Below are 27755 nucleotides of genomic sequence, written 5' to 3'. Positions count from 1 at the left end.
AGCCTGAAAGGCTTTTACTCGTTCCGCTGAGAGGCGCGCTCTGAACTCGACTGAATTCAGGGACAGGCCAATGAAGGTGATTGTTTGTACTGGGGTTAAAATGCTCTTTTCCCAGTTTATTGTGAATCCCAGAGCTGTCAGATGTAAAGTAAGCATCTCGGCATGCGTCCTGAGCTCCTCTAAAAACTCAGCTGCAATCAGCCAATCGTCTATATACGTCGCCAGACGCATCCCCCTTTCCCTCAGAGGCGCGATGGCTGCCTCGGTGCATTTCACGAACGCACGTGTGCTCAGTGAGAGGCCAAAAGGAAATACCAGGTACTCGTATATCTTTCCCTGAAACGCAAATCTGAGGTATTTTCTGTGAGGGGGGTATATAGGGATATGGAAACATGTTCTTTCAAGTCTATGGAGTCAAACCAGTCTCCTTGACGCACAAACTTTATCAGAGATGCGTGTGTTAGCATCCTGAACGAATACTGTCTCAGATATGTGTTCAGAGCCCGCAGATCCAATATCGGTCGCAGACACCCGTCCCTTTTCGGCACGGGAAAGTATCTGGAGTAAAACCCATCTCTGCTTTGCTCCTGCGGTACCAGCCGGACAGCTCTTTTGTGCTGCAGGGAAATTATTTCCTCTTGCAGGACGCGAGCGGACTCTCCCCAGGCGTATGACTGTACTATACCCTTGAAACGGGGTGGGGCTGTCACAAATTGGAGCCTGTATCCCTTGGATACAGTCTTTATCACCCAATCTGACGCTCCACACGCTCGCCACAGCTGAGTGTTGTTTGCCAGTGGACCTAAAGGTGCTTCCGTGTAAACACTGCGCAACACCGGCTGAGGGATCTGCTGTTCTGCTACAACTGCTAGCTGCGCTCGCCCCAGGTCTGCTTCTTCCACAGAAAAAGCAGCCTGCTGTGTTAGAGGTAGGGTGAGAGCTCCCCCTTGAGGCCTCATGTGCAGCTGCACGGCCATGTCCTGTCCTTGTGTTATTTTTAACATATGTTTCATGTTTTTTTGTTGTGGCTGCGCCCTCGGCTCCAGGCCTGGATGCGTGCCAGAAAACAACTTTATTGAACATGTTGTGAAGGGGGAAGGTCGTGTTTTTAGACACTGGCATGTGTTTGTGCACTGGTGTGTGCTTTCTGGCCACAGCTGCGGCTCCACTGAGCCCTCGGTGGCTTTGATCCTCCTCCGCTTCGGTCGGCTGTGAACGATGAGCTCCAACGTCGGCTCTGCAGGCCGTTTGAGTTGCCTTGAACGTGGCGTTCTGAACTCGAACTGGGACAGGATGTGTCCTGGTAGGGGGGGTGCCGGTGTCTGGCAGATCCTGCTCTCCCACCCCAAAGACGGCTCCCTAGGTAGCGCGCCTCTTTTTCTTTGCGCTCACAGTAGCGGAAGGGATCGCTTGGTTTCCCGGCGTCGTCGGGGGAGCTAATGGCTTCCTTCCCCAAGCACCTTTGAGCTCGGTTTGTTTCCCACGGTCAGCTGACTGCGGCTGAGGTTGGCGTTTGGGGATGCGGTAGGCCGGTCGAGCCGCCGCTTGACCGAACGGCACACGGGGTGCTGGAGGGGGAGGAGTCTGCGCTTTCCTGGGTAGACACAGCTTTAGCGCTTCACCTTCCCTCTTCTTTTCCTCACAGCGTTTTTGCATGGCTGCCACAGTGGGGCCGAATAAGCTCTTCGGGTCCACGGGGGTGTCGAGGAGCTGGTTCTTCTCTCTTTGAGACAGGCTAGACAGGTTCAGCCATCTAGCTCTCTCCTGAGTGACCATCAGGGCCATGGCTCTCCCGGATGCTTGGACAGCACTTCTGTGGAGACGCAGGCATAGGTCTGTCACCACGCACAACTCGTCCCACAAATCGGCCATCGGTGTGCCAGTCATCTGCTCCTGTAATTCCGCTTGGTAAGCGAGGAGAAGGGATGAAGCGTTTAAGGCTTTAACAGATGCAGCCACCGCCTTGTAGCTTTTCTCATTCAGAGCGGACTGAAAAGAATCAGCTTTGAAGGGAAGGGTGGGTCCTGCCGCTGTCATGGCTGACTTCTGCGATGGGTGCAGGTGAGATGCCAGCAGAGGTTCTACGGGAGGCAGATGTGAAAAACCGCCGGCCTCCATGCCCGTCCAGTCCAGCACCAACCCTCCCAGGGCGGGGTTCTTGGCGGTGAGAGGATTGCTCCAGGACCGGGTTGCTTCCTCGAGGCACTCGGGAAAGAGCGGCAACAGCTGTCTGCTGGAAGATTTGGCTCTCGGAAGCCGTTTCCCCTCATATCGAGATGTGGTAGTTTCGGTGAGGATTTCCGGCCACTCGATGCCCAGCTTCTTTGCTGCCCTTCTGCCGACATCATGCAGGTCCGTTGCAGTGGGTTTGGGGAACCGCAGCGACTGGTGTCATCCGTCACCGAGGGCTTTGCAACCGACTGGATGGCATAAGGCCCGCAGTCCAGCTCGTCGTTGTCAGACCCGAGACTGATGGACTCCACTTCAGATTCGGATTCAGCGTTAGCAAGAGTGCTGAAACCTGGAAGTGCGGCCTCGTCTTCCTCTGGGTCAGTCAGTGGCGCGACAGCGTCGAGCTGATCACCCCAACTGGCTTCAGCCAAAGTGGGCTCTCTCTCTCATCAGTACCAGGAAGCTCCGGTGGCGGGGGATTGGCTACCCCCATCATAGGATCAACCTCTGACAGGCTAGCTTGGCGTGCTAGCCTGTGCCAACGAGACTTAAGGGAGAGCCGTGCACAGTGCTCGCAGCTCGCCGGTAACGCCAACGCGTCCTGGGCATGTTGCAGCCCCAGACACAAAGCACAGACAGAGTGGGTATCTGCCCCAGCTATGAGATTGCCACATGTGCAGGTTCTAGATGGTGGTTTGACTCTGTTCATGGTGAGAACGAGTGCAAGTTACACAACTTCTTAAGCTTAAGGTTGCAGCTAGTTTGTTGACCAGTTGCAGCGCTGCTGTTTGGCGACAGACCAGCGTTGAAAGGGACTCAGAACAGTCAAGCACAGTTATTGAGAAGCGCTCGGCGACCGAGGTGTTAGCTCGCTCTGTGAACAGTTAAGCTAGCTCAAGTTACTGTAATGACCGTCTGAGAGGTGCTTCTGGGAGCGAGAAGAGGTGTTAGACTGAAGATCACCTACGTGACGTCGACTTTTATACTGGGAGGAAGTCCCTCCCATGGGAGCGGACGTCACTTCCGCCTGCCAGTCAAGACTGGCGTAATGTAATAGAGCTTCTGGGGGACAGGCGCTGGAGGCGTGTCCCATAGTGAGATACCGAAACGAATGTTGAAAGAGAACCACTGAAGTCATCTTCTTCAGTGTCGGAGTTGAACAGCCTCAGAAGAGCTTCGTCACATAGCTTTTCTGTGTCGATGTCAGTGTTGCTCAGTTTCCCACCTGTCTCGTTTTTTTCACTTTCTGCTAAAGCACCCCCTGGCAGGTGAAGAAAATTCCACAGAAAAGCCGCACCTCATTATAAGCCGCATGGTTCAAAGCATGGGAAAAAAGGAGCAGCTTATAGTCGGGGAAAATACGGTAATTGTGCTACATGAACTTTAGCATTTGCCACTTTAACCCCTAACATTATATTAACCATCCTAGACTGATCAAAACATATTGATAGGTAGAAACATTGGATTTTTCTAGGGCCATTACTGTTTTCTTACCATCTTTGAATTGTAGTACCACATCTATATCCTTCTGTGTGTCCTTTCTTTTCCCTGGACAGCAAATATGATGGGTGTTTTTGATTGATTCATCCAAGACAAAGAAAAGGATGTAAAGTTCTCCATGTTCTCTCCTTCTTTTTACACTGCGTGTGGTCCTCCATCAGTGAACTGGGGGGCTTAACCAATTAGTCAATCAAAAGAGAAATTATGAAAAGCACTTTGATAATCAGCTGTCTTAAAAGCTTTACATATTAAAATGTGCTAGTATTCAATTAGTTTTTAATCACAATCAGCCTGGCAGGGGGACAAGAAACTGCTATTTGCCCTCAAAAATTAAGAAATATGACTTTGGGGTATTTTTTTGTTGCTGTTTAAAACTACTGTCTGGTGTAGTTATGTCGATGTTTGTCCAGTGGCAGCCAGGTAAATTTGGCATTGGTGGATGACCCTGAACTTATTATATAGCTACTGGGGAGGGGATGGACTTTGGGAGTCGATCAGCATCTGTCTGACAGGATGAGTAGTAAAAACCTTTGTCTAGGCAGATATAGAGGGAAGTCTGTGATTGTTGCTGTGTTTGATTTTCTGGAAGAATACACAAAGGTTAACACAGTAAGAAGGATCAAACTTGGTAGCAAGTCAGTTGAAGCTGAAGGTAATCAGGAATACCTTATTCACCAGCTGTAATGTGTGTATCTCCCTTTCAACAGCATCAAGCTAATCTTCAGAGTACACACAATTGTTAAGATTAAAATATTTTTTTATTTGTAGTTTTACTGGACGCTGAGAAATGAGTCAGAAATCAAGTGATAGTTTTTCAAAAAACATTAAATAGTTGCTTGCAGTAATAATTTTAATTATTCAAATTAATTTATTTTTTAATCTTTTTTTGTTGTTGTGTACAGCTCTCTAGTAAAGTTGGATGGGATGCTTCTTTAATCCATAGCCAAACACATTGATTTTAAAGTTCACTGACATGTTTCTTTGGGGTCTAAAGGCATAATTTATATCTATTGCAGTAGACATTGTGTTGGGGTATTTATGAATAGTTCAGTAGGTAATCATAGTTTGGAGAACCAATGTGAAATTCTATTGGGGAAGTAAAGCTACAGCAAACAGCTTGCTAAAAGCTACTTGTGGTAATACCCACTCAAGTCATTTGTTTGCTGGCTATAAGTTATAAGCTAAGTAACAGCCATTCAAGCTAATCGCTATACAAGCTAACAACTGTTTAAGCTAATGTCTACTAAAGCTAATGGCTACTCTCAAACTTTCATTTACTCCACCTTAGAGCTACGTAGGCTAACGGCTACTCAGAAATAACACCTCTACCACCTTAACGCAGTACAAGTTTACAGCTATTTAGGAAAGCTGTAATTCAAACTATGGGCTGCTCTAGCAGTCAACTACTCTGGCTTACTTTCACCTTACCATTACTCAAGCTGGTGGCTTATCAAGCTAGCAGCTACTTAAGCTAATGACTAGAGGGTAGCAAGCTGCTTAAACGAACAGCGACTCAAGTCTACTCAATCCATTGGCTACTAAAGCTATCTGTTGCTCAAGGAATTAGTTACTACAGCTTACAGCTAGAAGAGGTAACTGCTAGGTTAGCTAACGATTATTCAAGCTTCCAGCTAATCAAACCAACAGCTACTCAAGCTTTCTCCTACTCAAGCCAGCAGCTGTGTGTGTTATGGATTTCCAAGACATGCCAGCAGCTGTACAAACATATTGCTGTTAAAGCTAATGGTTACTGAAGCTGACAGTTAATCAAGTTGACAGCTATTCAGTCAACTGGTTACTCAAGGTAACTGTTTCAAAATGTAACCGTTAATCAGCTGTATTATGTATTTTTACAGCTGCTCAGTTTTGAGAAGCCAGTTGTCAAAAATTTTCATCATTCCTCAGCTAAGTCTACCAGAAATTGTTCAGTTCATCTGATGAATAGATCTTCCTCTTTATAATCTGATTTGGACAAACCAGATTATAAAGTACGTATAGACTTGAGAAGAGTTTTGAGTTTGACTTATGTGGTATTGTCTTGATACTTCCATAAGGATTCCTTGCTCATTCCGAGATTGCTATGACTGCTGTCAACTGCTATTAAGATATTGACTACCACTAGCTGCTCCGCATAAACCCATATGACCAGAAATATCCTTTCATTGAAACAGTTGAAAAGCTAGCTTTGTTTGACATGTTTGTGTTACTTCATTTTTTGTTTCTAAATCAGATCCCACTCTAAACTTTCTTTGGTTCCCCTTTTGTACTTTAATATTGTGTTTACCTCAGTTTTACAGTGGTTGTTCATAGAAACAGCTGAAAAGGAAAAGAGGACATTATTCATTGCTACAAATGCAAAATTACACAGCAGAAAAATATAATTACCACATTACTCAAAAGTCAAAGGAACTGGCATTTGCAGCCTTTCTGAGATCTGGGTCCAGTGTTCTGTAGTTCATTAAAAAAAAAACCTAAGTGACAGATGTTAAAATTAGACAAACTATTATCCTTTTGTTGCGGTTCAAATCATCTTCATCTTCTACCTCCGCATCCTCATCATCGCCAGACCTGGAGCTGGTAACTATAGATGAATATGTGCTCTGCTGCTGATTATACCTCCCTGCTTGTACGGCATTCCCCCTGCAGCCAATGTTTCCCTGCCAGTCTGGCCTGACTCCAGCCCACATCTGCAATGCTAATCTATAATTCTGTTTAATTAATGACCATTACAGCAGCAGCAGTTACTGCAAACCCACCCAGCTCCCCTCTCTCTCCTGCCGCCCGGTCTAATGCCGTGCAGGGAGTTACAGTAGCTTTTCACAGAATCACAACAAAGTCATGAGCGTTTTCTTAGAAATGATGTTGAAAAATGGTTTCTAAACCTCAGCACAGAGCCTCTGCTTTTGCTGACAGGCTCTTCTGCAGGTGTTATTTTTTTTTTCCTGCTAAGCACTCTTCTTTTGTACTTGAATTGCATTCAGATCCTCCAAGTTGTCATGCCGCCTGTCAGTGCAGCTGTTCCCAGCGGCTGCACATGAAACACACATCAACCAACTCCACCATTTCAGTTAGGAGTCTAAAAGCTTGGTAGATCTGCAGAGATGATGCCTTTAAAGCCCTGTTGATGTGTATCCAGATGACCTCGTAAGTTCTCCCTATTTAATCCCTGTTGTGCCTTCTGTAACCTTCTCCTGTTTGTGTTCCTGCTTTTATCCAGAGGCCACAACCAGAGAATGGAGTTCCTCGGAGACTCCATCATGCAGCTGGTAGCCACCGAATATCTCTTTATCCACTTTCCTGACCACCATGAAGGACACTTAACAGTAAGATCAAATCACTCAAAGCAAATGTCGTCACCCACACTCCTTACAAGACTTTCTTTTCATTTTTCCACCCACAGACATCCATTTTCACATCTTCACTTTTTGTTTCTGCTGCCTGCTTGTTACCTACATTTACTACAAGTTACATTTCAGTGTTTTTGTCTGATTTAGGTCAATATTTTTTTTTTCCATAAAGCGTCAGCCAGATTCACACCTTTCCTGCATTTTTGCTTCACAGAAAAAACTCTTCCACTCTCCTTCCCCTCACACGGTGTGTTTACTGTACTACGTGTGATGGGTATTGTCACGAGACCAAACTGTTCAGCGCTCTTCAATAACAAACATGTCTTTGTCCGCACCTCTTTCTGGTCAGACGCTTGTCAGGTTTCTGAAAAAATCAAGTTGTATCCAGGTGAAATTTTCTGCCCGAAAACTAACAGCCTTATTTCGATTCCATGTCTCTTCAAGACACAATCAAAAGGACTGAAGTGGTTGAAAACCTGAATAAACCTGTGTAACACCCTCCACAGATGGGTATTTACTAGAGATTTCAGGGTAAACAAAAAGCACAGTTTGGTGTGTTTTCAGTTTAGTTCAATCAAGAGAAGTAAAGTGTTCACTATAGAACTGATTGGAGATTTGATTAGATTTTTTTTATCAATGATAAGTGGTGATAGCCGATGGATGGATTTTACAACAATAAAACCACTTGGAAATGGTCATTGTTGTTTAGGATTTGTTTTATATGAATCTGCAGAGTTGAGAGTAAAAAAAGGATTGAATCAACTTGGAGTTGTTTTGATATTTACAAAATCCAGTTTAGCTGTAAGAAAACCTTTTAGAGGCCGCAGAAGACTTGAGACAGGGATGGAAGTTCATCTTCCAGAACGATGGCGACCTCCTCTTTTAATTACTTGAGATATTCAACTGAATCAAGCAAACTGACTTGTTTTTGACATGGAATAAACAAATGGGGATGCCATTAGGCTCCAGTGGGTTTTAAGTTCTTGGAAAGTTGTTTTTAGGTTATTGTGAACGGGTACCAACTGGTCTACCCATCCCTGTACATGCAGATATTTCCTATTTGATGGAAGTCATGACGCTGTCTGTATAAAAGCCTCCAGCAAGCTTTCATCGAGGCTGAAAGCTTAAAGCAACACCGAGGAGTCAACATGGGGCACATCTGAAATGGATTTCCAGTTGGGATAAAAAGTGCTCATTCAACTGGTGTTGGTGTCTTTTTTTTCTTGCCACTTCAGTTGAGGTTGCGTGCTACGGTTCAAAAAATAAAAAATGAGGGCATATCGCAGCAAGACAGACTCAGACAAGTCTCGTTTCATTCCATTTGCTCTCTTCTGCATCTCGTGGCTATATTTACTGTGTTTGTGTGTTTCTTTTAGAGACTTAAATGCACCCTAACAAGTCGAACATGTTGTCATCCGCTCCGCTCCGAGTCACGATGTAATATTTAAGAGACTGATGTGAAATCTCCCTGAAACATTTTCTCTGCATGAATTATTTCACATTCCACTCCATTTCCATGTTTGCCTTTTTATTGACTTCTCGTCTGTCTTTTTCTATTTTTTTTTCCAAGCAGTGACTGATGTTCACCTTGCTGCTCAGTCGAAACATAAAAACCAGTTTGTTTGTTTCCTTGCAGCTTCTCCGCAGCTCGTTGGTGAACAACCGCACTCAGGCCAAAGTGGCAGAAGAGCTGGGCATGCAGGAGTTCGCCATCACCAACGACAAAACCAAACGGCCCGTCGCGCTGCGCACCAAGACTCTGGCTGACCTGTTGGAGTGTACGTTCATTTATTTCACTCATCACATTGTGGTTATGTTGTGTATAGAAAGCTAATCAGTGCAAACATTTTGGAGACTCTTAATTTTCTGTATGTTCTTCAGAAATGTACATAAAATGCTGTGATTTTTGCTTTACTGCCTTTAAGTTTGACATCAAATACAGGCACTTCTCTTCTAAAGAGACGGGAAAACTCTCCTTATGTGTTTCGTTTAACTGGACAACTCATCTGTTTTTAGCACCATTTCCTACAGTTAATGATGTATTTTTCCTTCAGCCTTAAATATGTTTTAAATCTAGTAGAATCACATATAGAAAAATGATTAATAAACCTATAGAAGTCTACAAAGACAAGTGGTAGACCAGGGTCTGGAACCTTTACAGTGCTCTTCAATACAAAGAGCCACTTTAGCTCTCTGTCCAGCTAAATAAAATCCGTGTAGAACTGCAAATGATGCATGACCTTTTGAAAAAACAACTTGTAGGTTTTTATAAATATCTACAATAGGAAGTTATTTGTAATTTTTCAAAAACAACCATTTTATTTATATTTTTAGGGCTTAAACTAAAGCTAAACATAAAATTTGAGGAAAAAGAGGATGGATACATTTTTTTTCTTTGGGACGTTGATATTTGTTGAAAATTATGCATTGAAAAAAACATAGTTTCCAACTTAATTACTATTATTCTATGAAAACACAGAAGAAACTGCTAAAACCTGCATTTGTTATTATACCTATATTTAAAAGCATTAGTTGGTTTTTTGTAATTTTATGTTTAGTTCCTCCTCTGTCAGAAACCTTGGAGTGTTTTTAGATAATCCTTTTATATTATAGAAACAAGTAAAATCTGTCAAGACCAGTTTTTATCAGATACGTCAAATTTCTAAAGCAAAACCTTTGCTACAGTCAGAAAACCTTGAAAAACATCTTCATGCACTCATCACCTCTAGATTAGACTGCTGCAATTCTCTTTATATCTGCATTAAACAATCATCACTTTGTTGCGGTTGGTCACCAGTTTTAGCTAATCTGTACTGCCTACCTGTCCGTTTTTAAAATCAAAGTTTTAAATGGTCTGGCACCCATTTATTTACCTAAACTGCTAAAGCCATAGATCCCAGAAGAGCCTTTTTGGCTTTTAGGCAGATTCACACTGCTGGTCCGGTCCAGGGATCGGTAAAAGTGAGAAAATACACACCTTCAGTTGTGCCGTGTGTGATTTCAGACAGATTTTGTGACGGGGCCAAACTTCATGCAGTGGCAACAGATTGTTTTGGGGGGCAGTATTGCGCTGATCAAGAAGGGGAAAACAAAGCACAAAGAAGAAAATCTGTCTCATTGTGGTTTCTGTTGCGACTTTGGTGTTCAAATGTACTTGTAAGCCTGCACCATTTCACTACTCCACGTATTTTCCAAAAAATATCCTGGGTCTTACAAAGTTGTTTGTTTTCAAATGAACTCTGACCTAAACTCTGGTGAGGCCTGCAGAGTTTAGATGGTTGTCTGGGTTTTTTGTGACCTCCTGGATGAGTTGTTGAGAGCCTGGTTGGTTTGAATAGGTTTTTTTCCGCTTAATGTATAACATTTCTTTAAAAGATGCTGTTTCTACTTCCTTGGGTTGTCTTTATCTGACACTAAAAGTAGTTTGACCTGAAAATGCACGAGTCAAAGCAAAAACAGAGGAACTCTTTAAAGGAGTAAATGGTTAATAGTAACGTTGACTGATAATTGTTTGCACCAATGAGATGAATGTTTTAACAGCGCACCAACCAAATCAAGCTGATTAAATCCCGGTTCATATGGCCACTTTTTTTTACCCGCAAACTCAGAACTAGAGTCTGGTCCAGTAACTTCAAATACCTCCCAGGGGTAAAGGCATACAAGCAACAACATTAAGCGACATTACAGTTTGTCCTGCAGGCTGCGTTGGACTGCAGCTTCTGATAATCACAACTTTCTGGGATCATTAGGCTGCTGTATTATTTTTGATAGGAGTGCTGAGGTCAGCGCCACACTGCGGGATGTAAACTGAGTTGCAGACAGGTGAAATTAATCAATCACTGTTTTTTTTTTGGGGGGGGGGGGTTGCCTCTGCGTTGCTGTCGATTTCAGAGTCTTATTGTGGGCTACAATGAATGTATGAATGAAGATCATTTAGGAGCATCCAGAAGCTGTAGACCTGTTGTTTAAAACACACTGACCAGCAGAGAACAGGTTTACTACTCACACAAACATCAATACTTGACAGCTAATTATAAACCTATATGGTTTTACCTTTAAAATCCGGTAGATGTATAATAGATTGGTTCTGTTTAGTTATTGCACTAGTTATTGCAGTAAAAATGACTTAAAAAGCCATAAAAGAAATTCGGCTGTTGCTGCAGTAGCATAAATCTTTGACTGAAAAGATAGAAATCCAACCATTTGAGTTAATTTATTTAGTGGGGAAAACAATATTGCAATAAGAGAGTTTCTTTGGGCTTCTTAGGAGCTCAGTTGGTAGAGAAGGTGCACCATATGCAGAACACGGTCCTCAACACGGTTGTCCTGGGTTCGATTCCCAGTCTCAGGACATTTGCTTTTTCTCTCCACCCTTTTCCTGTCAAACATCTGTTCGATAAAGGCCACTAGTGCCAAAAATTAAACAAATAAATAAAAAAGAAATAGTTTCTGTTATTACTAAATCACCAGTAGCACATCTACAGTGAGGTTGAGCTTTTCAGCAGCCACCACCTCAGGTTTGTCCGTGAAACAAAGGAAGAAAATGTTGAAAGGCCACTCATGCCTAATGTTAAGTACGGTGGAGAATCTGTGATGCCGTGGGCTTTATTTACTTTCTTGCCAGAAAAGTAAAAACAGCTCTTTATTGGGGATTTTACCAAAATAAAGAGTGAAAATCAACAGAAAATGATTTACCAGATACAAAATCAACCTTAATTCATGGCGACTCAGTCTTCAGATCTAAAACTAGTGGTCTGAGATGAACAGAAGAGACCCAGAGAGGCTGTCCCAGGAGGAGTGGTGACGGATCCCTCCCTCTGTACTGTCCAACCTTGTGAAACTTTATAGGAAAAGATGTTGACAGAAGGGGTGAAAATAAGTATTAAGCATGTTTTCATTCACAGAATCTCAGGTTAAGAAATATATTTTTTCACATATGAATAAATAAACTCACGAATAGTTTAATTTTTCTGAATTCTTCAGAAGAGACGAATTTATTTTATTGCTTTTTAAACTTTGCTGAGGGTGCCAGTAATTGAGGAGGGCGCTTTATTTATGCCAGTATCCCAAAAAGACTAAAGACGAAAAGATTCTTCTTATTTTTGCCAAAACTACAGTTGATTTGAAGCCCAGAGAGAAAAGACAATGTCTATCAGATTAAAAGATGAATAACGATGCCATTAAATATGTCTCTTATTGGGATTGGGATGTGTCCACACTAGGCCAGCAGAAAGAGAGCAAACTGGGACCGAGGCATATGGGAAGTCGGAATGAACAGTCCCAGAATGGTAAAATAAGAAAAGACAAAACAAATAGATGAAAAACCACACTAATATGCTCCAGGTTGATTCATATCATTTGCCTTTCAAATCATCACTCAGATTTTTTTCTGTGGGCTGGAGCACAGTTGATGACGGGAAAAAGTCGAGGGGCAGCTTTGGAAATGAGTGTAGCTCTTCCCTATATGAACAGTCCTGCCCCGAGGCTGCAGCAGGCCCCTTACCGGCCCCTCTGAAATATCACCTATTATTCCTTCCTTGTGTCCTGCTGTCTTAGTCGCTGAGATGAGTGAATGCAGCGGCAGCAAATGGGAAAACAAAAGGCACCACAGAGAGGAGAAGATGACACCATATGACCTCTGCTTAGGTTTGAAATCAGCTCAGTTAGACCGGTGCAGCTTGACGTACAGTTTCATCTTACAGAGGGCATTCACTGCCTGTGAGCTTTAATACCTTATGAACCTTTCCACCTTTTATCACGTTACAGCAACACAGTTCAGTGTTTTCTTTGGATTTTATGAGCTAGAACTAGCAACACAAAGCAGTGAATATCTGTCAAATGGAGATAAAATGACGCATAGTTAAAAAAAGAAAATCTGAAAAGGGTTTTGTATTCCATCTCCCCTTACTCTGATCCCCCTAAATAAAGTCAATTTACCTTCAGAAACCACCTAATTAGCAGATGGAGTAATATAATCTCTGTGTAAATCTAGCTGTTCTCTGAAGGCCTCAGAGGTTATTTAGAGACCTTTTGAGAACAAACAGCATCATGAAGACCAAGAAACACATCAGACAGGTCAGTCAGAATGTTGTGGAGAAGTTTAAAGCAGAGTTGGGTTCTAAAGCAATATCCCAATATTTGAAAACATCTCACAGAGTTATGTTCAATCCATCATCTAAACATGGAGAGAGGATGGACCAACTGCAGACCTACCACGACCTGTTGGGTCTTGGTAGGTCTGAAGAAGAACAGGCAATAATTGCTGTAGATGAGCAATGTGTGACGAGGATAGCCAAGAAGATTTGCAGCTGTAATTTCAGTTCTGCAAACTGTCGACAAAGGGCTGACTAAGTTATTTTAAACTGTGTATCATTTTCCTTCAACTACATTAAACCCCTAATTAATACATTGTCATTAAGATAAGGTAAGGTAAGTTTATTCATATAACGAGACACTCAAAGCGCTGTCCATACAATTACAATACAATCACAAAGAAAATAAACACAGATACAGACACAGAAAAACAAATCAAATGATACTACAATCCTTCTAAGAAATCTAAAAATCTATCAATCCTTCTGAGAAATCTAAAAATAACAGTCATTTGCATCCATTGAAATTTAACTGAGCAATCACTGAGTTCTAACTAAGGAAGCTGAGTCACTGGTGTAAAAACAGCTTTTGTTCAAATTTTTAAGAAACTAGTATTATTTTCCTTTCACTGGTAAATCTAAAAATCTATGAAAAGGAGAAGAAATGAAGAAATTAAATCCACATTTAGGTAAAAAATAAGGAGCATGGGAAAGCAACACACATAAGCAAAGATTTTGCAGGGACATGGTTGACTTGTGAGGGTGCCAATATTTAAGTACGATCATGTGTACAAAGAATTAGACTGTCAACACTGACAAAGGTGCCATTGTCCTTGAAAAAGAGATGGACATTTTATCAAACGGCCATACAGTTCAGTTCACAGATGAGGGGGGTTGCTGGGGCAGAGCGTCGTATTTACAGAACATCCAGGAGAAATGTTTTGATAAGAAGCCTGTGAAGGCCATATCGGGGCGCCTGAATTAGACAAACAATAAATGTTTTGGTTCAGGCTGGCTGTGATTTTCCGTCTGCCTTCAAAGCATTCTCAATTTCTAATCCAAATAGCCAAATTTCTGGTATTTTCAGTAGATCCTGAGCATACAACTTTCTCCAAGATTAAATCATATCACCTTTGAGTCTGGGAATCGAAGCCAGCCTGCGATTCTGTTCAAGGATCGCGTCCAGCTTGCGATTCTACTCTCTTAACATATCAGTCTGAGTGCTGAGAGCTCTAAAAATCCCTTCAAACATCCCAGGCAGCTTTGGAGTGCTTTAAACAGCTGCCGATGTTTTACAAATCTTTTGATAAGCTAGGTAACCGCCAACTCCAAAAAGCAGAAATCCTTTTATCAGAAATCCAATTATGTACAAATCTTCCACGTCATCGACTGACATTGTTGTCAGGCACACAATCTTCCACTACTGCCAGGAATCCATTGCCTATCCGGAGAAGAACGTCTGGACAAGAGGGTTCCCCTTTACCCTGTCTTCCCGTCGAGAAAATTTGATCGATTGCGTTGAGAGACCAGCTGACCAAATCCATAATGAACAAATTAGGAGGATATGTGAACAGAGGCTCTAAGAAAAACAAACAAAAAGCTGAATCAGGGCAAAAAATGGGGGAGGATCAAGGAGAGAGAGGAAAACGTCTGACCCTACTGAGGGCAGAAGAGTACAGTGGGTGACATTTATTTTCTATAACACTTAACGAATAGGAAAAAGCTGGATATTATCTGCATAGAGATAACAGACATTATTATTGTATTATTGTTATATGCCTTACAATCTGTGCAACAGGAAAGGCCCAATATAAAGTTTCCTCCCAACAAGATAGCTGCCATTTCTCACATGATCTGATTCATTCATTCATTCATTCATTCATTAAGGGCCTTTAAACATCACTAAAATACCAATGTGCATGAAAATAAAAACATGAATCACAGAAAACAACGTCAGTTAGTAACTTTGAAAGTAAGAGGGATTTAAAAACAAATAGTAAAAGTTTAATATCAAGTCTGAAAAGAACAGGAAGCCAGTGTAAAGAATCTAAAACCGGTAATGTGCGAATGTCGAGTTAAAGGACGGGCGGCTGCATTCTGGACCAGCTGAAGGCGGTTTAGGCTTGACTGGGAGACACCGACGTTGAACCTTACAGTAATCGAGTCTGGAGCAAAGAAAACCATGAATGGTCCTCTCCAGCTCAGGACGATTTAAAGAAAAAGGCTTAACTTTAGCTAAAAGAAGCAGATAAAAAAAAAAAAGGTTTGCCCTGATAACAATTTGTCAATTCGATTTTTTACTATAAAATCTTTGTCAACTATTAAGTCTAAAACACTGTTCTTTAGATTAAAGGTCAAAGCAGTAGTTATGATGCCGCATGATAAAATATATTTAGTTTTTTGTTCATTTAAAGATTTTCTCTACCAAACATTTTAAAACACGGCCAAGCATCCCAAATAAATGCTTTAATCTTTTAGTAGGGATACACTGACAACAGTATGATCAGCAGAAGAAATGTGCAATAAAACCATGAAATCTCGGTCTGCTGCCGTCAGAATCTCATTGCACACTAAATAAAACTTTCTGCGGGGATGAATTTGAAAATACAAACTCAGATCTACCCTAAGTATCAATTCTCCTGTCCAGAAAAGATTAGTTTTCCTGCAACAACCTTTTCCAGAATATTTGACATAAAAGGCAAATTGGATGTTTCTAAATGAGGTTGAGATTTGTGTTTCTAACATGAACGTGGAGCAAAACCTCAGTGGGTGTTAATATTTGTGCGAGGCGCTGCAAATGTTTCTGTGATTTTCACCGGATCAATTTCCTGTTTGGGGCGAACGCCTGGTTCTCCTTTTAAAGCATTTACTTTAAACTCGACTTTGCAGCTCAAGGACTACGTACCAAGTAGAGAGCAGTTGTTAGGACCAGGTTCTTAATCATTCATCGCCTAGCTTCTTTTTTTCTTGCATTGCTTTTATAAGTGCCCTCTTTGTTGTTGCAGCTTTCATCGCAGCTCTCTACATCGACAAAGACCTGGAGTACGTTCACACCTTCATGAATGTCTGCTTTTTCCCTCGGCTGAAGGTGAGCACCTATCGATGACTATTCACTGCTTGCGTCTGATCAATGAGCTGCCGAGCAAGGCACCTAAGGAGAGAAAAGAACCGAGAGGATGATTGTGATGAGGAGGGAGCTAATGGCCGGGCCCTAATCGATGCAGGGGCCCTGAAGTGGTGCTTGGCTCTTGAATGCCTCTTATAATGGCGGCTCGAGCTGCTATTTTAGTCGTCATTAATGGGAATCGCAACCGTTGCAGAGATGCATGGTTGGGGTGTTGTTGCTGCTCATCAGTGTTTGGCTATTGATCTAAGAAGTGCAGCAGAGGAAGTAGAGTGTGTTTCAGAACTCCTGCAGCCAGATGTGAGCACAGAGCAACTGGCTTTTTATCCTCAAGTGCCCCGAGTCCAAATTTAGAGAGAAAACACCCCAGATTGCGGATTCCTCACTAATACACTTGCAAACTATCAGATACACACATGGTGGTGTACAAGTTACCCACACAGTGTGGACCTATCCTTGTGAAGCTGCTGCAGTGGTCTGATATGCCATGCTAATTGCTGTCTTGGTGTCCCTCTCCAGGGAGAATCCTCAGCTCTGGAGGAGCTGAGCTTTGCGTCATGGTCGCTGCAAGAGAGCCCTTCATTTCCACTTCCAAGAGAAAAGTTGTGAAACAGCCAGCACGGCTCCTTACACAGCCTTCTGGAAAGACAGCATCGCACACTGTGCTGCTTCATCCAATTTAGATGGAAATAGAAAGCCAAAACCGGGGACATGAATGAGCCCTTCCCTTATGTTTGTGCTCCTTTTGTGCTGCGCCATGTGATGATGCATATCGAGGGGCTTGCACAAGTGCATCTTTGCAACAGGAGTGGCTTGTTTTACAGCAGAGGTGGGCTTCATGCTCTTTTTGAAACATCAGAATTCCTCTGCTTCAGGCAAAAGGAGCATAGATCCCCCCCCACTCTCCGGGAGACAAGGAAAATGGGATGGAGGAAAAAGAGACGTAAGAATAGTCGAGATGGAGAATCTGGGAGGCAGCAAAGCGAGAGCAGGGCAGCAGAAGCACTCTTTGTAGAAAATTAATAGGAGCAGACATTTCTGGATTCAAAGTCAGCCTTTTTATGACAAGGCTGCTTCCCTGTTAATGGAAGGGCTTTTAGAAGTCCCCCTTGGATAGGAGAAATGTATCAGGGCTACACACCTGGGAGACTCCCAGACACTCTTTATTTCTGGCCGGGGATTGGCTTTTGTCTTAAGTAGCCTGTGATTTGTACTCACTGTGAAGACCCAGATGGAGAGCCAGTCTGAGTGAGCAAATAAGTGAGTCCAAAACGGAGAGCTTTTTAAAACGCAGGGATGGGAGGAATGAAATAAAAGTGACAGCAGCCAAAGGAGAGGGGTCCTAACTGCAGCACACTGATTCTTTCACAGAAATGGCTTTAAAGGAAAGCTAAAATGAAATGCGTGCCTTTCTTGGTTTGTGTGTTGCAGGAGTTTATTTTGAACCAGGACTGGAATGACCCCAAATCTCAGCTGCAGCAGTGCTGTTTGACCCTGAGAACAGAGGGCAAGGAGCCTGATATCCCGCTGTACAAGTAAGACCTCAGAGAAGTCAGGGCAGCGCTCGCGTGCAAGCTGTTTGTGGCAAGCTGTGATGTTATTTTGAGCCACTAAAAGTCAAATCACTCTTCAAAAAATCATTTTAAAACAATATTTCAAAATGTTCCCTGAAAATCTAGAACAAAGTATGAAATAAGTCAGTCATTTTCTACCGCTTCTTCCATAGTGGGTCGCTGGGGAGCTGGTGCTTATCTCCAGCAGTCTATGGGTGAGAGGCGGGGTACACCCTGGACAGGTCGCCAATCCATCGCAGGGCAACACACAAACAACCAAGCACACACTCATTCATACACCTAAGGGCAATTTAGAGTGACCAATTAACCTAACAGGCATGTCTTTGGACTGTGGGAGGAAGCCGGAGTACCTGGTGAGAACCCACGCATGCACGGGGAGAACATGCAAACTCCATGCAGAAAGACCCCCTGCTGGGAATAGAACCCAGGACCTTCTTGCTGCAAGACAACAGTGCTACCAACTGCGCCACCGTGCAGCCCATGAAAAAAGTCTATTTTTAAAAAATGCTACTCAGTGCTTGCTGTTAAAACAACCTATCATTGGATTGTAATATTTTATGTTTTATTTAGCTGGTTTGTATATTTTTTTAAAATAAATAAGTAAATGAAAATCAAAATTATCGAATGAAACAGCATTAAACTAAATTATTTTTAAGAATAGCTTTTTTCTGCTAGTCAAATCTAACCGTTAACCCGTCAACACGTTTTCCACATTTTTCTTAAACTTATTTCAGTTATGATTTTTGAAGTTAGCTGTTAAAATATTTAATATATTACATTTTTAACCATCTTTTATTTTTAACTATCAAAAGCTCATCAGAGCTTGCCATTAAAAAACCTAATCTGTTTCTGGAAACTGTTTTTAGTGGCATTTTCTTTCATTTTGCTCATGCTAATCAAAGCCGTTTGTGAAAGCATCTGGTTTCTTTATTTTAATGACAATCAAAACTAGCTATTAAGACGGCTAATCGTGTATTTTAAACTTTGTTTTTCTAGTTACTTAGTAAATTCAAGTTGTTCTTTATTCTGGTACTTTAAACAGTTTTTTAAAGGTTTTATCTTACCTCTTCTGATTACCGCTATTTAAAGCTAGCTGGTAAAACCTCTAATCTAATGAAATCTGTCTGTAAGATCATTTTACGTTGAACTGTTTTCAGCATTTTGTAGGATTGATGGTGTATGCTACTGAAAGCTTGCAGTCAGAACAGCTCATCTATTAGTCACAGCCATTTCATTTTCTTTCAGACATCTGATAAGCAGCCTATTTCTTAGTGGGTAGTTTTACATTACTGTGAAAATCCTGTTTGGTAAAAACAAAAAAACAATAAACCATAATTTGAAATTGTTACTAGAATTTGAAAATACAATCTAAAATTCACTTCAACCAAAGAAAACAAAACCAATTCCCAAGTAGGATCGGGTAATTTTTTTATTAGGGGTAAATTAATATATTCTGTTCTCCTTTTTAAACAATTTAAACATTGGGTTTGTTGCAGATAGACTTGTCTGTGTTAAAGCATGTACTTTGTCTCAGAAACAGAAGCTCTGAACAGGAAATAACTTTAGTCCCAACCTAACCATGTTCTGGTCCAGGTCAGAAAACCAGTGAGGTTTGTTTCTTTTCTCCTTTTCTAACACACCAGCTTATCTACAATCTGCAATAAAAGCTCATAATGAAGGATTTCTCTGCATTCATGTTTTCAGACTCTGCAGAACCTTTTTTTACTGAAAGGTTCTGCAGTTCTTCATGTGGTTACTTTTAAAGAGACACAAACTGTGAGACGTGTTAAAAAGCGATTTTCAGTACTTTTTGTGGCAGCCATATTCTTTTTGTGTAGCTGGTGAAATCCTGACTTTCCACTTTGAAACTCGGACTCCAGTTTATTTTTCTGACTTGGGTCCTGAAAGTACAGATTCCTGATTACGACCAGATCGGACCGTTACTCTTATTCTGAATTCAAACGATAACAGATTTTTCTTGTTTTTGTTTTTTATTTGTATGTATTTTTTAAAGAGTTGCTGCTTTTTCCTGCTCTATAGATTTACATCAAATGCCTGTATTTGAATGTCTACAATAGGCAAGAATCTAATAAGCTACATTAAAAATTACTTAAACATATAACTTTCATCTCTGTTATGATAAATACTAAGATTTGCTGGTTTCTTTCTTAAAATAAGAGGTTAGTGTTGCCGTTGAACCTAAAAAGCTTTACCCTTATATCGGCACACAGTTTGCCCTATTATTCTGTTCAGGGAGCTTGAACGTCTCCCTGTAAATGGTTCGAAAAATGAACTTGTGTGAAGTCTGTTGCTGTTGGTCCCGGAACATTATGACCTCCTGTTTGAAGGTCCCTTTTGTGATAAATAAACATGCCCACTGAAACCTTTCATTCAACAAGAAGTCAAGGAGCAGAGCGTCGGTCGATAAAAGACTTCGGACAGCCGGCATGATGCTGCGTTGTTGCCATAGAAATGTTCAAATGGCCTTTTTTTAGAGTGCAAACAGGGGGTCAGCCTGAGGCCCAGTGGCCATTGGAGACAGAAGTTCACATTGATGTCCACGGCCCAGCATTTAATCAGCTCCTTCTGTCCCGACCGTCTCTCTTTGCAGCTCTCTGTTTATTTTCCTCCTGTTTCTGTTGATTTCTGACACCACACGTCTCCTGCACTGCAATCAACACTTCCCTCCGACTCCGCTGCCCGTGGAAATGTGAGGCCAAAACAAATGGAGCTCCTGGGTGACCTGAATTTCAACAATTGACCCAGAGGAGGTGGAGGAGTAGACACATGGGCTGGAGAATGCAAGGCCCTTTGCTGCACCAGCGAAGGTAGTTTCTAGTGGTGGGGTTCTTCTTCAGTGAGCTTTCAATAGCGAACAGTAACCCTGACCTCCTGATGAGACCACCTGACCTCTGCGTGTCGATGAACAAGAATCGTACAGGTTTTACAGCGTTTTATGAACAGGGTTCCCTCAAAGTTTGGAAAAGTCTGGAAGACATATGGAAAAAGTATGGAAGTTGGTTCAAGGATCTTTGGGGTCTGGGAAGGAATGGTGAATAAAGTTCAGAATGAAAAAATGTTTACATTTCCAGACTTTATTCTCATAAATGTGTGAACTTTGTTCCTTCGTTTCCTTTTGTTTCAGTCCTTCCTTTACGTTTTTTCCTCCATCCTTCTTTGTACCTTATGTCCTTCCTTTATTGTTTTCGTCCTTCCTTCTTTACGTTTACTTTCCTTCTTTTTCCGTTTATCACTCGTCCTTTCCTACTCAACTTCCTTCCTTCCTTCCTCCCTTTTTTCCTTCCTTCCTTCCTTCCTTCCTTCCTTCCTTCCTTCCTTCCTTCCTTCCCTCCCTTCCTTCCTCCCTTCCTTCCTTCCTTCCTCCCTCCCTTCCTTCCTTCCTTCCTTCCTTCCCTCCATGCAGTTCATCTCATACTATGAGGCTAAGATTAGCAGGTTTTAAACCTCTGTAGAAGTCATAGTAAATAGTGAATTCATAGTAAACTTTTTAAAGTACTAAATAATCCAGAACTGCACTTGGGAGCTTTGCCAACTTGAGTCTGAAAAAATCTAGACATCTACATATGGACATGTAGAAGGTGTAGGACATTGTGCAGCTGCAGGTGTTGGCACCAGACCAACGGGACGCTCTCTGAGCTCCAAATGAATTTGTTTACAAGTGTCAAAGGTGAAGAGACGAGTGAGTCAGACAGAGGCCAGCTAATTGACCAAAGGAGGCAGGAGAAGAGTTAATGCATCGAGCCCGCTGTTAAAGGTTCCCCGGTGGATTCGTCTGGCTGAAGACAGAGCCACACCTCCGCCCCAGCACCGTCACTTCACTGTACATCACACCAGGGAGCAGACACAAAGACGCTTTCGCTCCCATTGTTCAGAGCGGCTCTCTAAGTGGGAGCGTTTAGCCGGAGTGCTGAAGCTCCTCGTCCTGTCAGCGGCGGGATGATTCTGAGTGACACTCAGGTTCGAGCCCCGTTCACTCTCAGCTCCCTCATTTGTAAGCGAGAACGAAGGTCTGCATTATTGATACTAGTGTCACAAGTGACCACATGGCATTAAAAATGGATCACTGCTGAAATAAGTAAATTGTCAGTGAATAATTCAGCCAACTCTCAGCTTGAAGCCGGGATGTTTATGCTAATGTTGGCGTTTCAAACAACCATCATGTACATACGTCCCTTCAGGAATAAAACAAAGTTGACGGCTTGCTGTTTTTTTTCTTTTAAATGAAGTACATCTGTTAATTACGAAGTGAGATAAGACGCTTCGCTCTCTTCCTTTTAGGATTTCTTGATCCCTCTCCGGCTTTTCTTTTCTCTGTTTCTCATAAGCCGCTCAAAGCCGGTTGTCATTCTTTTGTTTCATGGTGTCATTTGTTTATTTATTTATATTTTTTTACCAAACAGCTCTTTGGTATCAGAAGATAAGTGTTGGGAATGTAAAAGGCTTTAAAAGTTGTTTTATGCGTCCCTTGGTTGCTCCTTCAAAAAAAGCGTTACCCTTCGCCTCTCAACCCCTCTTTGCTTCAGATGAATTATATTTTCCTCCACTCGAGGACTTGTGTTAACCTTCCTTTCTCTGAAGGTCCCTGAGTGGCTTTTTCTCTCGGGTCTCTTTATAACCTTTAATTTCTCCTTGAATTTGCAGAACCTTGCAGACTGTGGGGCCCTCACACGCCCGGACGTACACGGTCGCCGTGTATTTCAAAGGGGAGCGGATTGGCTGTGGCAAAGGCCCTAGGTGAGTGAGACCAAAATACAGAAAACCAGATCTGAAAAAATGTGGAAACATCTTTTTATTCATGGTCTTGAATTATTATTTCTTTGTGTAAACAGTTATTCTTGTCTTCTTTATATCCTTCCGTCTTCCTTTGTCTATTTTCATGCATCAGTTTCATATTTAAAGCTTTCCTGGTCAAGAACTTCTAAATGTTATATTTTAAATTGACCACAAAGGACCAAGAACTCTGGAAAGTTGTCTGGAAAAGTCTGACATTTTTATGAGCAGGAACTGATCGATTCATACTTTCTTCCTTCCTTCCTGTTTGGTGGTTTTCTGCTAGAAATATCAGCCATAAACCTATGGTGAGCTTTGGTTTTCACACTTAAAACAACAGGTCATTGAAAGTCTGAGAACTTCAAACATTTGGGTCTGGAACAAGAGGAAGTTCTAGCATTCAAAATGTTGAGGAACCTTGTAATAACAAAGAAAAAAGACCCAACAACACAGGGTGCGTTCCATTTCAGTGCACTACTAATGGGATGAGAATAATGGCTTCACTGTGTTGATGGTGTTTATTATAGCAGTTAAGCTCTGTTCTATTGGGAGAGACATTATGCACAATGAAAATGAATCAATTTATTATTGATTTGACATGAATTCTGTTATGACAATATCACTTTGTGGCTCAAAAGTATTTGCTGTGGCAACACTTCACCTGGGATTTCTGCGCAGCAGCAGGAGCAGGAAAAAGTGTGAGCGTTTGTGTTTTCGCCGTTCATCTGCAGCACCTTTTGTTGCGCGTCGCCACATCTTGTATTCATGCAGATGAAAGAATGCGGATCTCAACGCGAGGGCCTTTTCACGGTTGGAGCTAGCAGCTGAGCCTGTGAGAAATGAAACCTAAATCCATCAAACATCTCTCATCCTCTCACAAACACACACATATTCGTGGACACCCCCCCCCCCTGTCCGACCCACCCATCCATCGATCCACAACCCCCCTACTTTAAAGCAGTCTTTGTTGCTCTAAGCTGGCGATAAGTTTGTCCCTGTTGCAGAATGTCTGAGCGCTTACTGTTTTTGTATTTACATGATTTAAACTGCCAACCACCTCTGATGCCGGGCTACGATCAAACTCCCCAAAATGCACACAGAAGGACAATGAATTGCAGACATAAACAGCACCCAGTGCTTTTCAAAGTGTGAGCACTGCAGTACCTGCAATTGTCAGGCAGAAGGGTGCACTAAGAATAAATATAATGTACTTCTGATAATCCTCTCAGTTCTGGGCCTGTTTTTCTCTTCTTTGACAGAATTTCTAAAAGTCCCATTTTGAATATGCTAAAATCCTTTTCTGCCTCTGTGTCTCTGTCTCCTAATCTAGCATCCAACAAGCTGAAATGGGAGCTGCAATGGATGCGCTTGAAAAATGTGAGTTGGGCAGCAACACAAATATTTTTTTCCATGTTTCTGTGCAGGTTTTACTGGATCTCAGTGCTGTGTTTGATATTCTTCATCTTTACAAACTGATCGATAGTCTGGAAATAAGGGGGGGTTTTCTAACTTGATTGGGTAAAATCTTGCATGTTTGACTAATACTATTTGGTTTCATCTGGCAAACACGTGGAGTTCCTCAAGCTTCCGTTCATGGCCCACTTTTATTCGATATCTACATGTTCCCTTTGGTTTTTCAACAACTCATTCTATGCTGATGACACAACTTTATACACTGCTCAAAAAAAATAAAGGGAAGACTTAAACAACACAATATAACTTCAAGTAAATCAAACTTCTGTGAAATCAAACTGTCCACTTAGGAAGCAACACTGATTGACAATCAATTTCACAGCTGTTGTTCAAATGGAATAGACAACAGGGGGAAATCTTTGGCGATTAGCAAGACACTCAATAAAGGAGTGGTTCTGCAGGTGGGGACCACAGACCACTTCTCAGTACCGATGCTTTCTGGCTGATGTTTTGGTCACTTTTGAATGTTGGTGGTGCTTTCACACTCGTGGTAGCATGAGACGGACTCTACACCCCACACAAGTGGCTCAGGTAGTGCAGCTCATCCAGGATGGCACGGTTGGAAGTATGATTATTGATTAATTAATCTTGATCAATAATTATAATTAAAAATCATAAGTTGACAAAATTAATTTCTTAACCAAAATCCTCATTTATGAATCGAGACCAGAGATGTCTTCTGGTGTTGTAATTGTGGCTCAACGCCTTTGACAATTACAACCGTTACATACTCAGTAATAATTGATAACTATTACCGAAACGTGTGGAATCCTGATGCACCTATTACTCTGGAACAGGGTAAATCTGGACTCATCAGACCATATGACTTCTTCCATTGCTGCAGAGTCCAATCTTTATGCTCCCTAGCAAATTGAAGCCTTTTTTTCCAGTTAGTCTCACTGATTATTGGTTTTCTTAAGGCTACACAGCTGTCCAGTCCCAATCCCATGAGTTCCCTTCTCATTGTGCATGTGGAAATGCTCTTACTTTTACTATTAAACATAGCCCGGAGTTCTACTGTTGTTTTTCTTCGATTTGATTTCACCGAACGTTTAAGTGATCGCCAATCACTATCATTCAGGATTAGAGTATAGCATTTCTGAACATTAATTTCTTGATCAAGTCTTACACTGATTGTCAATTGCATATAACTCTAGACTTTGATTTGGCCATTCTCACTCATTCCTTTGGCTTAAGCCATTCCTTTGTAGCCCTGGTTCTGTGCTTCTGGCCGTTGTCCTGCTGGAATGGGAACCTCAAGTACATAGCCCCATCCAACTTCCCAACAACTCAGACCAGCTTTCTTGAACAAAATTTACCACAATCAGCATGATGCTGCCACCACCATGTTTCACTATTGGAATGGGATGTTTAAACTGGTGGGGTGCTAGTTTTCCTAATTTGACAAGAGCAGCTGGTTCGAGACTTTTGCTGCATCCCTACACAGCTTGTGGCAGATGGAAAACAGTTGCTTTTTTCTGCATGTTGACTAATAGTTGTCCAGCTTCCCTGTGCTTCCTGAAGAAAACCATCCCGACAGCATGAATCTGTGTTGACATAATGTGCAGTTTTCGATTTCTACCCCACATGTACGTTTTACTCGGCCAGAGAACCTCCTTCCATGCCTCCTGTGTACCCTACATCCTCTTGCCAGCAACATTTCTCAGAGTAAAAGAAGCTGAATACAAATGCACAACCTTTTAATTTTGTTAGTAAATAGATGTTGAAAATCATGTAGAAACTGTTTAAATCACGACTGAAAGTGTTTGAATCGCCCTGTGCGTACATGACGGCGTGCTCGCCTTGTTGAATGTTACCATTGGCTGTACAGTTTGCAATGTGGCTGGCAGAGAGGTGTGGGCCGACCAGCCGGTTGGCTGCAACATGCAGGACGTTAGGCTTTTTGAAGTGTGAGCCCAGACCACGGGCGTGAGGCCGAGCCAGAAATGGAGAACCAGGAAGCTAAGCACCATTGAGCACATCAATCATCCTGCAGAACGTTTCTGTCAGGGACACACAGTTGTTGTTTTTTTTTGTGTGATTCTGTTTCTTCACACCCTGATGGACTCTCATGTGCTCATCGCTCCTCTTCAGATTTGAAGGACTGCATCTGATGCGTCCCTCATGAGCTGCTGCCCTCCTTGGCTGTTTTTCATCTTGTTATTGTCTTTTCATCAACCAGCACGTCAGGGGAATAGATTGCGGGTTTTAGGCGTTTACGACGTCTCGTTTTCTGCCAAGTAACACTACAATTACAGGGTGCTCAGAAGTATATCAAGCAATTTCCATCATGTACCATTGCCTCGTAGTCTCCTTGCATATGAATGTGGCTGCATTATATCCCTGTGTGCGCAGATTTCAGAATGTTTTGGAGGGCCATTTTGGACTAAAATCACTTGCTATCTGTGTGATTGCTTCATGAATTAAATGTACAATTAGTTTTTTACTGGACTAATTAGCTGGAGGTGAACACAAATGGCTTTGTTAGAACAGGCCTGTGGAAGTCGCTGAGGGCACGGAGGTCCTACTTTGATTTCTTTCTGCTCTTAAATTAGGCCTTCCACTTGTGATTGGTGCTGTTTGTATGCTCAGGCTTTAGCTTTTTATGAAACATTAGTGTTAGGGTGTCATGAGTAAAAGCTCCTCTGTCCCTCCCTCCCCCTCATCGGGGGGCGTAGTTCGTTGCAAACACTTCATCTCCTGCGTCTTCCTCTCTCCTTTAATTCCTCCCGTTTCCTCTCCCCAGTGTACTCCTCTGTCACCAAGATTGATAGATGCTCATTGCTAGTAAATGAACACTTCCCCCCTCATAAATTGCTGTTTCATGTGACTAGATTAGCAATGCCTTTTAAAAGGTCAGTTAATTTAAAATCATCTCTTCGAGCACTCCCTTGTTTGGTGCAGAGTACCTCCAGTTGAAGGGCTTTGTTTGACTTTGTATTTTCACCTAATTTGAGGCTGCTAATTTACAAGTCACCTGTCAGCAGGATGTGGGCTTTTTCACATGATGTAGCTGGTGTGAGCTTTGGGATATCTACCCTGCTTTAAATTGTGAGCCTCTGTAATTGAGTGCAGTCTGTTGGCACAAGAGCTGTATAACAGATCAAACTAGATTGTCATGCATGAAAAGAGATTGGAATATAAAAATAATGTTCTTAAAACTGTACACTGCCTCTTTTCTACATTTGAAAAAGTGTAGGGTTGTTTTCCATGCTTATAATTTAACATTTAAATTAAATGAACTAAACATGAACTCTCAAGGTCTGCTTTGCATGCTTTTTGTTTTTTAAGAAGCCCAATGTTATGATGCATTCTTTGAAATAATGGTTAGCTCAAGTATTAATTACAATCTTCAACCTAGACTTCAAATAGCTCTGAATCTAGGGCATGGCTCTTATAAAACAATACTAAATTTGTTAGAAATTATTATTTCAGGGTTAATTGATGTGCACTGTGTAAAACAAGGCAAATGTGACCGTTTTAAACCACCTAACACACCAAACTGAAGTCTCTCCTCATGTTGCTTCAGTCTGGGAAAAGAAATACAAACCCTGCAAAGACATCAACTTGAACATTTGATCCACACCTACCAAGACTAAGGCACTAGAATACATGTATAAGAAATCTCAAAAAAAGGTTTGTGTTTTTTAGTGTCAACATACAGGGGTTGGACAATGAAACT

General features: G+C 41.9%; 1 protein-coding gene across 5 annotated transcripts in view; it reads left to right on the top strand.

Moving 5' to 3' along the window:
- drosha (drosha ribonuclease III) overlaps positions 1-27755 on the top strand; it is a 158681-nt gene that overhangs the window by 113550 nt on the left and 17376 nt on the right. For 4 of the 5 annotated variants that reach the window (XM_047349539.1, XM_047349538.1, XM_047349537.1 and 1 more), the window contains 6 exons: positions 6890-6995; positions 8656-8797; positions 16117-16199; positions 17667-17770; positions 22472-22564; positions 23931-23977. In XM_047349539.1, coding sequence (XP_047205495.1) covers positions 6890-6995; positions 8656-8797; positions 16117-16199; positions 17667-17770; positions 22472-22564; positions 23931-23977 — 575 coding nt within the window. Of the gene's footprint in view, positions 1-6889; positions 6996-8655; positions 8798-16116; positions 16200-17666; positions 17771-22471; positions 22569-23930; positions 23978-27755 lie in introns of those variants that run through there. The other variant, XM_047349540.1, reaches the window with a different exon arrangement.

The sequence above is a fragment of the Girardinichthys multiradiatus genome, chromosome 21 (assembly GCF_021462225.1).
Source record: "Girardinichthys multiradiatus isolate DD_20200921_A chromosome 21, DD_fGirMul_XY1, whole genome shotgun sequence".
Lineage (NCBI taxonomy): Eukaryota > Metazoa > Chordata > Actinopteri > Cyprinodontiformes > Goodeidae > Girardinichthys > Girardinichthys multiradiatus.
The sequence above is the reverse complement of the archived record's forward strand: the minus strand, read 5'-3'. Positions and strand labels throughout refer to the sequence as shown.